Source organism: Saccopteryx leptura, chromosome 2 (genome assembly GCF_036850995.1).
Source record: "Saccopteryx leptura isolate mSacLep1 chromosome 2, mSacLep1_pri_phased_curated, whole genome shotgun sequence".
NCBI lineage: Eukaryota > Metazoa > Chordata > Mammalia > Chiroptera > Emballonuridae > Saccopteryx > Saccopteryx leptura.
The window spans coordinates 55329479-55341815 of record NC_089504.1 but is presented as its reverse complement, the minus strand read 5'-3'; the positions used below and the strand labels follow the sequence as shown (position 1 = coordinate 55341815).

Sequence of the window (12337 nt, the reverse complement as noted above, 5' to 3'; positions counted from 1 at the left end):
TTTTTTTTTTCAAATAGGTTTTCAATTTCTTGATGAATGGTAATTACATTGAATTACCCTTCCTGTACAACCATGTGAATGCTGATATGCTTCAAGTTGTCCTGGAGGCTCCTTATACTTTCCTCATTTCTTTGGATTCTTTTTCCTTTGTTGTTCTGATGGACTGTTTTCATTTCCTTATTTTCTAAGTCACTGATTTGATTCTCAGCTTCATCTATTCTGCTATTGATTACCTGTAAATTATTCTTCATTTCAGTTAGTGTATTTTTCATTTCTGACTGGTCATTTTTTTATGGCTGAAGTTCTTATTAAATTCATTGAGCATTCTTAATCCTTATAACCAGTGTTTTGAACTCTACATCTAGTAGATTGCTTGTCTCTATTTGTTTAGCTCTTTTTCTGGAGTTTTGTCCTGTTCTTTCATTTGGGACATGTTTCTTTGTCTCATTATTTTAACAGCCTCCCCTTGTATTTGTTTTTATGTATTAGATAGAGCTGCTACATCTTCCAGACCTGGTAGAGTGACCTAATTAGTATGTTTTCTGTAGGGTCCAATGGCACAACCTCCTTGATCACCCAAGGTGTGCCTCCAATGTGGGCTGCATATACCTTTCTCCTCTGTTGAACCTGGATTGCTGTTGGCCTATCAATGGGAGGGATTTACCCCTAGGCCAATCAGCTGCAAGGACTAGCTTTGGCTGTTGACCTCTGACCACCATGGAGAATCAGCTGTGCTGGTGCTCACCCCACAGAGCAGGATGACTTCAGTGGGGCTCTGGTGCCTCCTGAGTCCTCCCCTTGAGTTTGCTGCTTGTGGAAGTAGTCAAGTAGTGATGCTTTGATGTGGTTTGAAGCTGTTCACTGGGTGTGCTGGCTCTGGGGACTCCCAGGAGGTACAGGCCAAGGTCAGTTGCCATCTGTGTCCTGCCTGGGGCTACCCAGCATGAGTTACAAAGTGACCTGCAGATGGCTGCTACTTGTGTGTTGGCCTTGGAGGTGCCCAGGGAAAGCTAAGCTGCAAACCAAGGCTGGCTGCTGCTAGTGCCAGGGATGGGTCTCTTTAGAGAGGTACAGGGCATGCTGAGGCCAGTTGCTGCTTGTTTGAGAGATTATAGGAAAATCTGAAGCATGAGCCAAGACAGGCTATTCATATGGAAAAGCCCCTGGAAACAGCTTGTCTGGGTTTGAAGTTTAGGTGGGACAAACAGTGTTAGCCAGGTTCATGAAGTCTCAAATATGGTGCCCGGTGTGGGGAGGGCTCATCAAAGGTACAATAGTCTCTTCTAGCACTTCTGTCTGAGGGAAAGCTGCCCTCCCCCCCACTCCCAGCTTTTGCCTTGATGCTGGACAATTCAGTTCCTCTCTATATGGTTCTGGTGCTTTTCAAGCTGCTGCCCCAGTGCAGGAGCTCAGATGGACTAAGTCTGTATAAGTCTGTGTGCCAGCCCTTTCAGAGAAACCCCCTGGGACTCCAGCAGCCCTCTGTTTCCCTCGGCCTCAATCCTTTCTGGTTTTACGGCCAGAAGTTATGGGGACTTCTCTTTCTGGCACTGAAACCCTGGGCTGGGAGGCCTGGTGTGAGGCTGAGACCCTTTGCTTCTCAGGGGGTCCTCTGCCATTGAGAAACCTCTCCCAATTTTTACCCAACACATGTGGGTGTAGGGACAGCCCATTCTGCATCTCTGCCCCTCCTACCAGTTTCATTGTGGCTTCTTCTTTTCTGTTCTACGTGTAGGACTTTCATTCAACCAGATTTCAGGCGGTTCTGAATGATGATTGTTTTATAGATTAGTTGTAATTTTGATGTGGTTGTGGTAGAGCTAAGTCCCGCATTTACCTATATTGCCATCTTGCCCAGAAGTCTTTTTCCTTGAGGTTCTGATATAGCCTGGCCTGTACTACAGGTTTGGAATATGAAATGAATATTTTTTCTGGTGGAAGTCAAGATTTTCTAAAGGATTTATGATAGTATTAAGTAAAATGAAAAGAAGAAAGCTGAAAGGAGAGCCTTTTCACCTTTTCTTCTTCAGCTTTCTAAGTCCCGCCTCTGCTTTGCTTGCAGCTTGAATTTGATGGCTATGAATTAGTTTTAAGTGATGTCTGCGGTGGAGAGCTGAGTTCTCATCCTAGCTGCACTGCTAATAAACTGCACGTCTAAAAATGATGGCATCGCTGAGCTTTCTTTTGGAAGCTGTCAGAGGGGAGGGTGCTGGATGAAATAGGTGAAAGGGTTAAGTCAAAAAATAAAAATAAATAACTCATGTACACAGAAAACAGTATGGTGATTACCATAGGGAGAGGCTGTGGGGCAAGTAGATGCAGTTAAACAGAGGATAAACAGTGATGAAAGGGGACTAAATTTTGGGTGAAGATCACACAATGCACTGTGCAGATGATGTATTATAGAATTGTACACTTGAAACCTATATAATTTTATTAACAAATGCATCTCCAATAAATTCAATTAACAAAAATCCTGGCCGAAATAAAGCTTGTTGTGTCCTACTGCCAAAGGAAAAAAAGAAAAAAGAAAAAGGGGCCTGCTCAAGGTGTAGTTTTGCTCGTCTCCAGTTTGACTCCTGTGACCTCTAAGCCCACATTTCCGGTTACTTTTTAGAAACTCGGAGGTCATTCTTTGGCTCATGGGTTTGTATGACATCACCCTTCCCTCAAAATGGACTTTTCTTCTCAATTCTTGGACTTTATGTCATATGTTCAGCTTCACATGCTCAAAAACTTAATCTCTTTGACTCATTTCTTTCTTTTGCTTCCTAATTAAAGGTCAAGTTCTTTCTTTTATATTCATCCTTGCCTTTCTGTTTCTATCACCATAATCTTTGTTCAGAAATCTCATGTTTAAGAGATTAAAAATATATTTTCACACATGCCTACCACCACTAACTCTTCTAAACAAAAGGTTTAACATGTTACAGTTCTGCCAAAGAAAATAAAAAACAAAGAAACACATGTCCTCATATTCCCTTACTCTTGGCTACAAAATAACAAATACAGGTTGATTCACTAAATTGAGTATTCGAGATCTTTCTATAAAAAGGCATTTTTTAAAACAGTTTATATAGTGAAATGCATAGATCTTAGAGATACAATTTAATAAATTTTGATAAATATGTACCCCTGTAAACCATTATATCAATAAGATATAAAACATCCTGTCATTGTAGAAAGTTGCCTTGTGCCACTCTAGTCTCTCTCTAGGCCCCATAAGGTGACCCTTGTTTGATTTCTATCATATAGATTAGCTCTGCCTGTTTTTGAATGTCATATAGGTACTCTTTTTGTATCTGGATTTTTCCATTCATCTTAATGTTTTTGATTTACATCCATATTGTGTATAGCAGTTGTTTATTCTTTTTCATTGCCAAATAGTATTCCATTGTATTAATATATCACAGTTTATCCATTTTTTGTGTGTGATATTTTGGTTGTTTCCAGTTTGAGGTTAGTATGAATATATGCAATTGCACATTTTTTTTTAAGTGAGAGGAAGGAAGATAGATAGACTACCACATGTGCCCTGACTGGGATCCACCTGGCAAATCCTGTCTGGGGCTGATGCTCAAATCAATCAAGCTATCCTCAGCACCTGAGGCCAATGTTGGGAACAATTGAACTATCTTCAGTGCCTGGGTTGATGTTTGAACCAATTGGGCCACTGGCTGTGAAAGGGAAAGGGAGAGAGAAGGGGGTGGGAGGGATAGAAGAAGATGGTTGCTTCTCCAGGGTGTGCTCTGATCAGGTATTGAACCTGGGATGTCTGCATGTGGGGCCAATGCTCTATCCACTGAGCCAACCAGCCATGGCTTGCAATGAACATTCTTGTATAATACTTTTTATAAACATGTTTTATTTCACTTGGGCATATTACTAGGCATGAAATTGCTCACTTAAACACTTTATGTTTTGACCATATATATATTCCTTTTTTAAATTCTTCTCTCTCTCTTTCACATACAAACACACCACACACACACACACACACACACACACACACACACACACACACCTTTACTCACCCCTAGTCTCCTCAACTATATTACAATATCTTTGAGGACAAGAAGATGCCTTATTTCTCTTTGGACTTGCCACAAGGCTTAGCAGAGTTTTAAAAAACATTTTAGAGGCTTGGGAAGTAATATTTGATTAAATAACTCAATTACATGAAGAAGTCACACTTTCATTTCATTTTATGGTGGTAGAGACAATAAAAGACCCAAGGACTGAAGTATCCTGGACAGGACAGTGACTAATAGCTAAGAGGAATCCATGCTTTACCCTCCCTCTCTGCATCCCCCCTACATCGTACACCCACTCAACACTGCTTTTTAGCCATGCTTACATGTTATCACTGCTCTTCATTTCTGAAGTGAATTAGAAGTTCTGTCACATGGAGGATAATGACCAAGAACACTGAGTCTACTGACAAACCGCCAGGGTATAAATCTAAACTCCAGAGCTGACTAGCTGAATGATTACTTTTTCTCAAGCTATTTAAATTTCCTGAGCTGCAGTTTACTCTTATGTTAATAAGGGTAACAATATTACTTCATAACTATTTAATGGGCATGGCATCATCACAACGAACACTTTTTTAGTGTTTTCCATCCTCTAAGTACTGTTTTTATGTATGCTAACTCTATCCTCACAACTGCCCAGCCATGCTACTACTCTAGCACCCATTTTACTTAAGAAGAAAGTGAGCCACAGAGTGATTAATAACATTTTGAATATCCCATGGCTGGTTGATGCTGGGGCATGAATTCTAAATCACGCAGTCTGAGTCAGGAATGTAAGAAACATATAAGATGATGTACATAGAATGCTGTGCCCCGTGTCCAAGATATGTACACCTCCAGTACCCCTTACCTGCTGTCACCATCATCGTTATCATCATGGCCACCATTTCCAGTTATCATTAAAAAAATAATAAAGCATTTATAGATACCCATGTCTTCATTTGTCTTCCATTGAGGTGGTATACATTTGAATTAGCAGTATAGGGGATTCTTTGTTAGGTCAAGTTTTGAGTTCAAGTCCCTTCTGTGTATAAAAATATAAGACTTATTCAGCACATAGTATCTTTTAACAAATATCTGTTTGGATGCCATGAGACACTTAATAAATGTCAGTGAACAGTAATAGTTCTTTTAAAAAGCTATAAGTATCTGTTAACATTGGGCTACCTCAATTCTGTGGATAGTGCCTATTAAAACTCTTAAAAACATTTTCCTGGATGTTTTGTTACAAGAGTTCATAGAAATGTGAAAATTAATTGGTGAATCAGTGTAACAGCAGGAGTGGTCAGGACCTTGAGAATGGCTGACATAGCATTGCAGTGATATCTTTACTTCTCATCTTCAGTCGTCCTTAGTGGCTTGTGTCTGACTGCTCAGCATGGCTCTAGAAGCTTTGAAGACCTCTTCTCTCATCTTTCCCCCCTCTTTTATAGCCCCCACTTGTGAGAACGAAGTCACAGTATGAAAGCATATCTTCACTCTTTTTCTGTATGACTTTGCTTCTGCCCAGTGCTGTGCTTTTTCCTCCCTTCATTATCTGTGGTTAACCTAATGTCAGCCATTCCAACTTAGGAGCTATATCTCTCCTAGCAGAGCTTTGTTTTTATTTCTTGTTCTCTAAATCAGTGGTCCCCAACCCCCGGGCCGCAAACTGGTACCAGTCCGTGGGCCATTTGGTACAGGTGTGCAGAGAAAGAATAAATAACTTACATTATTTCCATTTTATTTATATTTAAGTCTGAACAATGTTTTATTTTTAAAAAATGACCAGATTCCCTCTGTTACATCCATCTAAAACTCACTCTTGATGCTTGTCTTGGTCACATGGTACATTTATCCGTCCCACCCTAAAGGCCGGTCCGTGAAAATATTTTCTGACATTAAACTGGTCCGTGGCCCAAAAAAGGTTGGGGAACACTGCTCTAAATAATAGGAGAATTTACTTATCTGATTGCATCAGCTCTAAACCTATGTGGGGTGAGCAATTTATTGTCAAGAGACAACATGATTTAAAGATATGGAAAATGACTAAAGATGATATTAAATTTTTTTTCTCTCATCTTAATTTCCAGTGAGTTCTTCATGCCTGGGCTGGTTGATACACACATCCATGCTCCTCAGTATTACTTTGCTGGGAGTAACGTAGACCTGCCACTTCTGGAGTGGTTGACCAAGTACACGTTTCCTACAGAACAGAGATTCCAGAACATTGACTTTGCTGAAGAAGTATATACCAGAGTTGTCGTAAGTATCCTGCTTGTGCATTTTGGTATATTGATTACCTGTAGAAACATCCATTTCTTGGGGTAGATTTTGTATATAAAGCACTGGCAGTTAAGACTAGAATGGACTATAGAGAATTCTATCAATTCTTTCAAGCCCAGTGAGTTTGTGACAACTATACAGCTAATCACTAGCAAAGGGGAGGGGGGGGACTTGAGTTCAAATTCCAGGTCTCCACGCTTGTGGGCTCTCATGATTCTGTCTTTTGCTTTTTATGTTTTATTTTACTAAATTTGGCTTTAATGCATATGTATGTTCCCATACTCCTGCTAATCCACAATACTGCTCTGGGGATCATACAGAATAGCTGTGTAACCTTTGGAGAGTTCTGTGACTCATCTTCCCAATATGTAAAAATACAGAGATAATGATAGTACCTATTTCACAGAATTGTTATGATAATTAAGCAAGTTAATATTTGTGAAGCTCTTTAGAAGAGTGCCTGACATATGGTAAGAGCTGTATGTGCTTGCTTTAAAAAAACACCCAAGAAAATTTAAAATAAAAAATTTAAATTACAATTAGAAGGATGTCATGATATTTTGGTATTTTCCAAGGAGGGAAAATATAGTAAGATGGTCCCATTGCAGGGCATATGGGATGTGATGTGCATTAACACCACTAGAGGGAACTATGGGGCTAGTTCAGTCATTGAACAGAGGCTAGCTAGTGTGTGCCAAATCTATGTTGAAGGTTTTGAAAAATGTCCTTCTTTTCACTCTCTCAAGAAAATCATTTCCTATCCTTCCACCCCAACCTTATGCTCAATTCGCTTAGCAACCCAAAACAGCCTCTGCGGTTGAAAATTAAAGCTGAAAATACTTTCTTATCTGTCCACCACCTCTTATCATTCAGTACACTTTGTTTGAATTATTCCTGCATTTTTCTTGTACCCATGGATGGATTCTCTCCAAACGTGATGATTATGTGATGGTGACAATATTATAAGCAGTATGTAGTAACCAGTTATCCTGCTACGTTCCTGGGCTTGCATCATTCAAGCCTTAGAGAATAAAAGCAAGTGCTATCATTTATCCACATGCCTCACTTAATTATAAATTCAGTGTAATTGTGCATCTTACATATTTAGCATGATACCAGAAAAACTGAGATGGACTAAAGTTGTGTATGGGGTTGCTGGTGCATTGGGTTAACAAGTTGTGTTAACCACACCAACTTTTCTATTTTCAAAATTTATTTATGCCTTGCAATGTTCTAAAAGGGATTTGAGATATCTTAAAATTGCATAGTATCCAACAGAATAAAATGAGTCACAAAACCATGGCAAATGAAAAGAAGGGGAGAGAAAAAAAAATAGAACCAAGGTAATGTGTGCTACAGGGCTCCATGCATTTGTTTGAGTTTGTCACAGTTTGGCTTTAAGGGTCTAGCAGCTGCCCCAGAGAAAGGAGTCAGTTTTGAATTTTACACTATCTATATGATTTTTTTTAAAATGTGTTAGGGTAAAGCATATTGATTTTAAGAAAATTATGCCCAATTTTCTAATATAATTCCATGCTATGTTGTCAAAATATATACTGTCAAGGTGGTATAGAATCACAAACTCCAGATACATCAGGTTTTTATGTTTAGATAGAGTGTCTGGAAATATGTATCTTTCAGGCCATACTCCATAAAATTTATTTTATTTATTATTATTTTTTAAATGAGAGGAGAAACGATAGAGAGACAGACTCCTACATGTGCCTTGACCAGGATCCACCCAGCATCCCCCATCTGGTACTGATGTTTGAACCAATCTAGCCACCAGCTGTGGGAAGAGAGAGAGAAGGGGGAAAGGGCAGGAAGGAGAAGCAGATGGTTGCTTCTCATGTGTACCCTGACTGGGTATCAATCCCGGGACTTCCACACGCTGGGCCGACGCTCTCTCCACTGAGCAAACGGCCAGGGCCCAGGCCTAGATTTTAGAAAAGTGTTTAAAATATTTAAAAAATTTAGATGGCATACCTTTAAATAAAAACATTTTAAAATTGAAAACTAGAATTCTATTTTCATCTGTGTGTGCTATGTGACTTTCTTGGCAAATGCAATTCATGGTTTTTGTGATTTATTTTTAGAGGAGAACACTGAAGAATGGAACAACTACAGCTTGTTACTTTGGAACAATTCACACTGATTCATCACTGCTCCTTGCGGAAATTACAGGTGAGGAGATGAAAGCATGATGTATGGGCACACCCAGCAAAACTAGCCGGACCGTGTCTGGCTGTGACTTACACCTGTGGCCAGCCTTGTTTTCTAATTGCTGTAATTTGAATACTGCATATCTTTCAAATAATTAGGTATCTCAATTACTGTGGCCCCTGAATTTTTTTTTTGATTTTTTTTTATTGTTTAAGAAATTTGATTATTTACTTATGGTTTTTGGTTACATAAAAAGTGATGTGTATAGGTATAGGTCTAAATTTTGTGTATTAACTTAGTGCTTTTTGGAACAAGTTTTTTCATTCTAGTGATGGCAAGAGTTTATTCTATCAACAGTCATATTGTGGCTGTTGGTTAGACTCAGGATACTGTACAGATTGCTGGGAACACAATGAAACAGAACATGGTCTCTGCCCTGATGGGTGGATAGGACTAACTGATTAGTAACTACACACATTGATTAGTAACTTTAGGAACAGCTGTAGTGCTATCACTAAGACGCCTGGCATTGTGCAAAGCACTCTATATAGATCATATCAGTTTGGTTGCAAACAGACTTCTGAGGTAACTACTATGCTTTTGCGTTACAGATGGATAAACTGATGCTCAGAGTGGTTATGAAACATGCCCAAGTCACACAGCTAGTAAGCAGAACTATAACTTTATTTAGGTTGATGATTTTTAAATTCGTATCCAACACAATGCCTAGCACATAGCAGGGGCTTAATAAATGCTGTTGGCTGATATGCTGACACTACTGCTTGCTGACCAAGGTTATCGATGCCAAAGGCCTAAAGGATGATGCTGAAAATAACTATTGCCGTTTTGCGAGACTAAGAGACATGGACAAGAGTGTGGTGGTTACCAGGGGTGGGGGGAGGGAGGACATGGGAGGGAGGAAGGGAGGGAGAGAGTTAGGGGGAGGGGGAGGGGCACAGAGAACTAGATAGAGGGAGGCGGAGGACAATCTGACTTTGGGCGAGGGGTATGCAACATAATTTAATGACAAAATAACCTAGACATGTTTTCTTTGAATATATATACCCTGATTTATTAATGTCATCCCATTATCATTAATAAAAATTTATTAAAAAAAAAAACTATTGCCGTTTTGGAAGGAGACAGAATGTACCCAGAGCTGGAACATCTGGGAAGATTTTGTAGAAGGGGAGGGTTTTTAAAACTTGGCTTTGAAGGGAAGATAAAATGGGGGAAGAGGAAAATGACAATGACAAAGGCATGGAGACAGGAATGTCCATAGTGGACACTGGAAGCAGGGAACAGAGTAGTTGGATTTGAGGACGGGATTCGTTGCCCAGTGATTCGGGGTGCGGGGCTGGGAGAGGTTGGGCAGATGGGAGGTTCAGACTATGGAGAGATTTGAATATGCATCAAAAACAAAAAAGGTTTTGAGCCACATGAAGTATATGATGAAGGTGGTGTGTTAAGAAAGAGTGATCTCAGTGGCCAGGACATGGAAACAACCAAAAAGCCCATCAATAGATGACTGGATAAAGAAGATGTGGCACATATACACTATGGAATACTACTCAGCCATAAGAAATGATGACATCGGAACATTTACAGCAAAATGGTGGGATCTTGATAACATGATACGAAGTGAAATAAGTAAATCAGAAAAAAACAGGAACTGTATTATTCCATATGTAGGTGGGACATAATAGTGAAACTAAGAGACATTTATAAGAGTGTGGTGGTTACGGGGGGGAGGGGGGATTGGGAGAGGGATAGGGGGTGGGGAGGGGCACAAAGAAAACAAGATAGAAGGTGACAGAGGACAATCTGACTTTGGGTGGTGGGTATGCAACATAATTGAACGACAAGATAACCTGGACTTGTTATCTTTGAATATATGTATCCTGATTTATTGATGTCACCCCATTAAAAAAATAAAATTATATAAAAAAAAAAAAAAAAAAAAGAAAGAGTGATCTAATGCCCAGTTATTACAATGAATTACAAGGAACAAGAGAGGCTTAAAGACTTCTGTAAGATTCTTATGACAGAGATGGAGACATTGTAAAAAGAATTAACATTGCCCAATGTAGCTTCAGCTTCTTAGCTGAAATAGAATTCCTCTAGTCTAGAACCTTTGGAGAGGACTGGGTTCTTTGGTGCTGAGAGCTGCAAGTAGGACTGAATACAATTTTTTACAGAGGATACTGCTGGCATAGCTATAGCTTAGAATAGCGGCAATATCTTTCCTAAGCATGTGCCAGACACTTTACATGCATACTAGGTATATTCTTTCTAACCCTGCACATAGCAGAGGACGCTGGACACATACAGGTTTAGAGCTTAAACAACCCACCATTCTGGAAATAATCAGAGGAACAAGGAATTAAATCCAAGCAAGTCCGTAGGACCCCAGTGCCCTTTATCTTATCACTAAACCATGCTGTTTTTATTTTTAGAATGGTGGAAGAATATAGAAAATGACTCGACCACAGGACAGTGGTAAGAGTAGACCAGAGGGAGATTGTGAGCCCTCCTCTGGACAAAAGAGAAGGAAAAAAGAAGAAACAAGGTGTAGACATGTCAAGATCGAATAGAGAATTTCACCAGGGTTTGAGGCTGTCCCTTCTTTCCATGCAATAAAATGGGAAAAGACAGTTATGACTTGAGTAAAAATATAGACAAACTGTGCAAACAAAGGGAAAAAGCTGAGTAATAAGTTAAAAAACAACCAATTATTACCTGGCCAGCATGGAAGTGGAAATGGGAGAGGTCGTGGTTGAAGTGATGAATGAAAGAACATTTACTACTTACAGAATTTAGTGGGGCTTTGATTGTTGTTATTGTTATTAAAGGGTAATCTCTCATGTTCTCTCCTGTGCTTTCATAATGATTTTAATTTAAACATCTTTTTAAAAGATTCAGAAAAGGTACTGTGTAGGAGAGACACATGACTTTAGATTCTTTTTGTGTGTGCCTCATAGATAAATTTGGGCAGCGGGCATTTGTGGGCAAAGTCTGCATGGATCTGAATGGCACTGTTCCAGAATACAAGGAAACCACTGAGGAATCAATCAAGGAAACGGAGAGGTATGTTCATCTTGATTTGTCTTGTGGACGGTCCCTTTGCTGCACTGATGGAGGTGGAGACAGGGAGAGGAAACCTCCCTGAAACAGGTGGGGATGTGCACATGTTACAGTGTGGGCTTCCCCAATTTTATGAAAATAATCTGATTCTAAACAAAAAGTTGCATGTCAATACTATTTTCGTATACCACTATCAAAGCTTCTGGAAACTTGTTATAGAAGCCCTAGGTAAAACTCATTTGTAAAAGGAGAGATTCTTCTTTGAAGTAAATGAGATACCCCCCCTCCTTTATTATAAATCTGGTCATCTGTTTATCGGTCTTGCTTTAAGTGAGTACATGGTTTGCTCATTAAATTATAGTTGACCCTTGAACAACATGGATTTGAACTTCTAGCTTACATTGGGATATTCCACTCATCCTAGAAGTATCTTTTTTTCTTCATTTCTTTATGTCTTTTTCATGATGCCTTGAGCATTTGAGAAGGAATTTTGTTGTGTGACTCTCAATACATAGAAAAATTTTCTTTTTCTTTCTTTCTTTCTTTCTTTCTTTCTTTCTTTCTTTCTTTCTTTCTTTCTTTCTTTCTTCTTTTTTTTTTTTTTTTTGAGATAGGCAGGGAGAAAGAGACAGGATTATTGAACTGCTCCTGCATGTGTCCTGACAGGGGAATTGAACCAGCAACCTCCATGCTCCGGGTCAATGCTTTAACCTAGGGGTTGGGAAACTTTTTGGCTGAGAGAGCCATGAATACCACATATTTTAAAATGTAATTCTGTGAGAGCCATACAA

At 39.3% G+C, this 12337-nt stretch overlaps 1 protein-coding gene across 1 annotated transcript in view; it reads left to right on the top strand.

Moving 5' to 3' along the window:
• Nucleotides 1–12337, top strand: part of GDA (guanine deaminase) — a 98240-nt gene that overhangs the window by 57433 nt on the left and 28470 nt on the right. The window contains exons 3-5 of the mRNA XM_066367992.1: nt 6107–6278; nt 8396–8483; nt 11444–11549. Coding sequence (XP_066224089.1) covers nt 6107–6278; nt 8396–8483; nt 11444–11549 — 366 coding nt within the window. The remainder of the gene's footprint in view (nt 1–6106; nt 6279–8395; nt 8484–11443; nt 11550–12337) is intronic.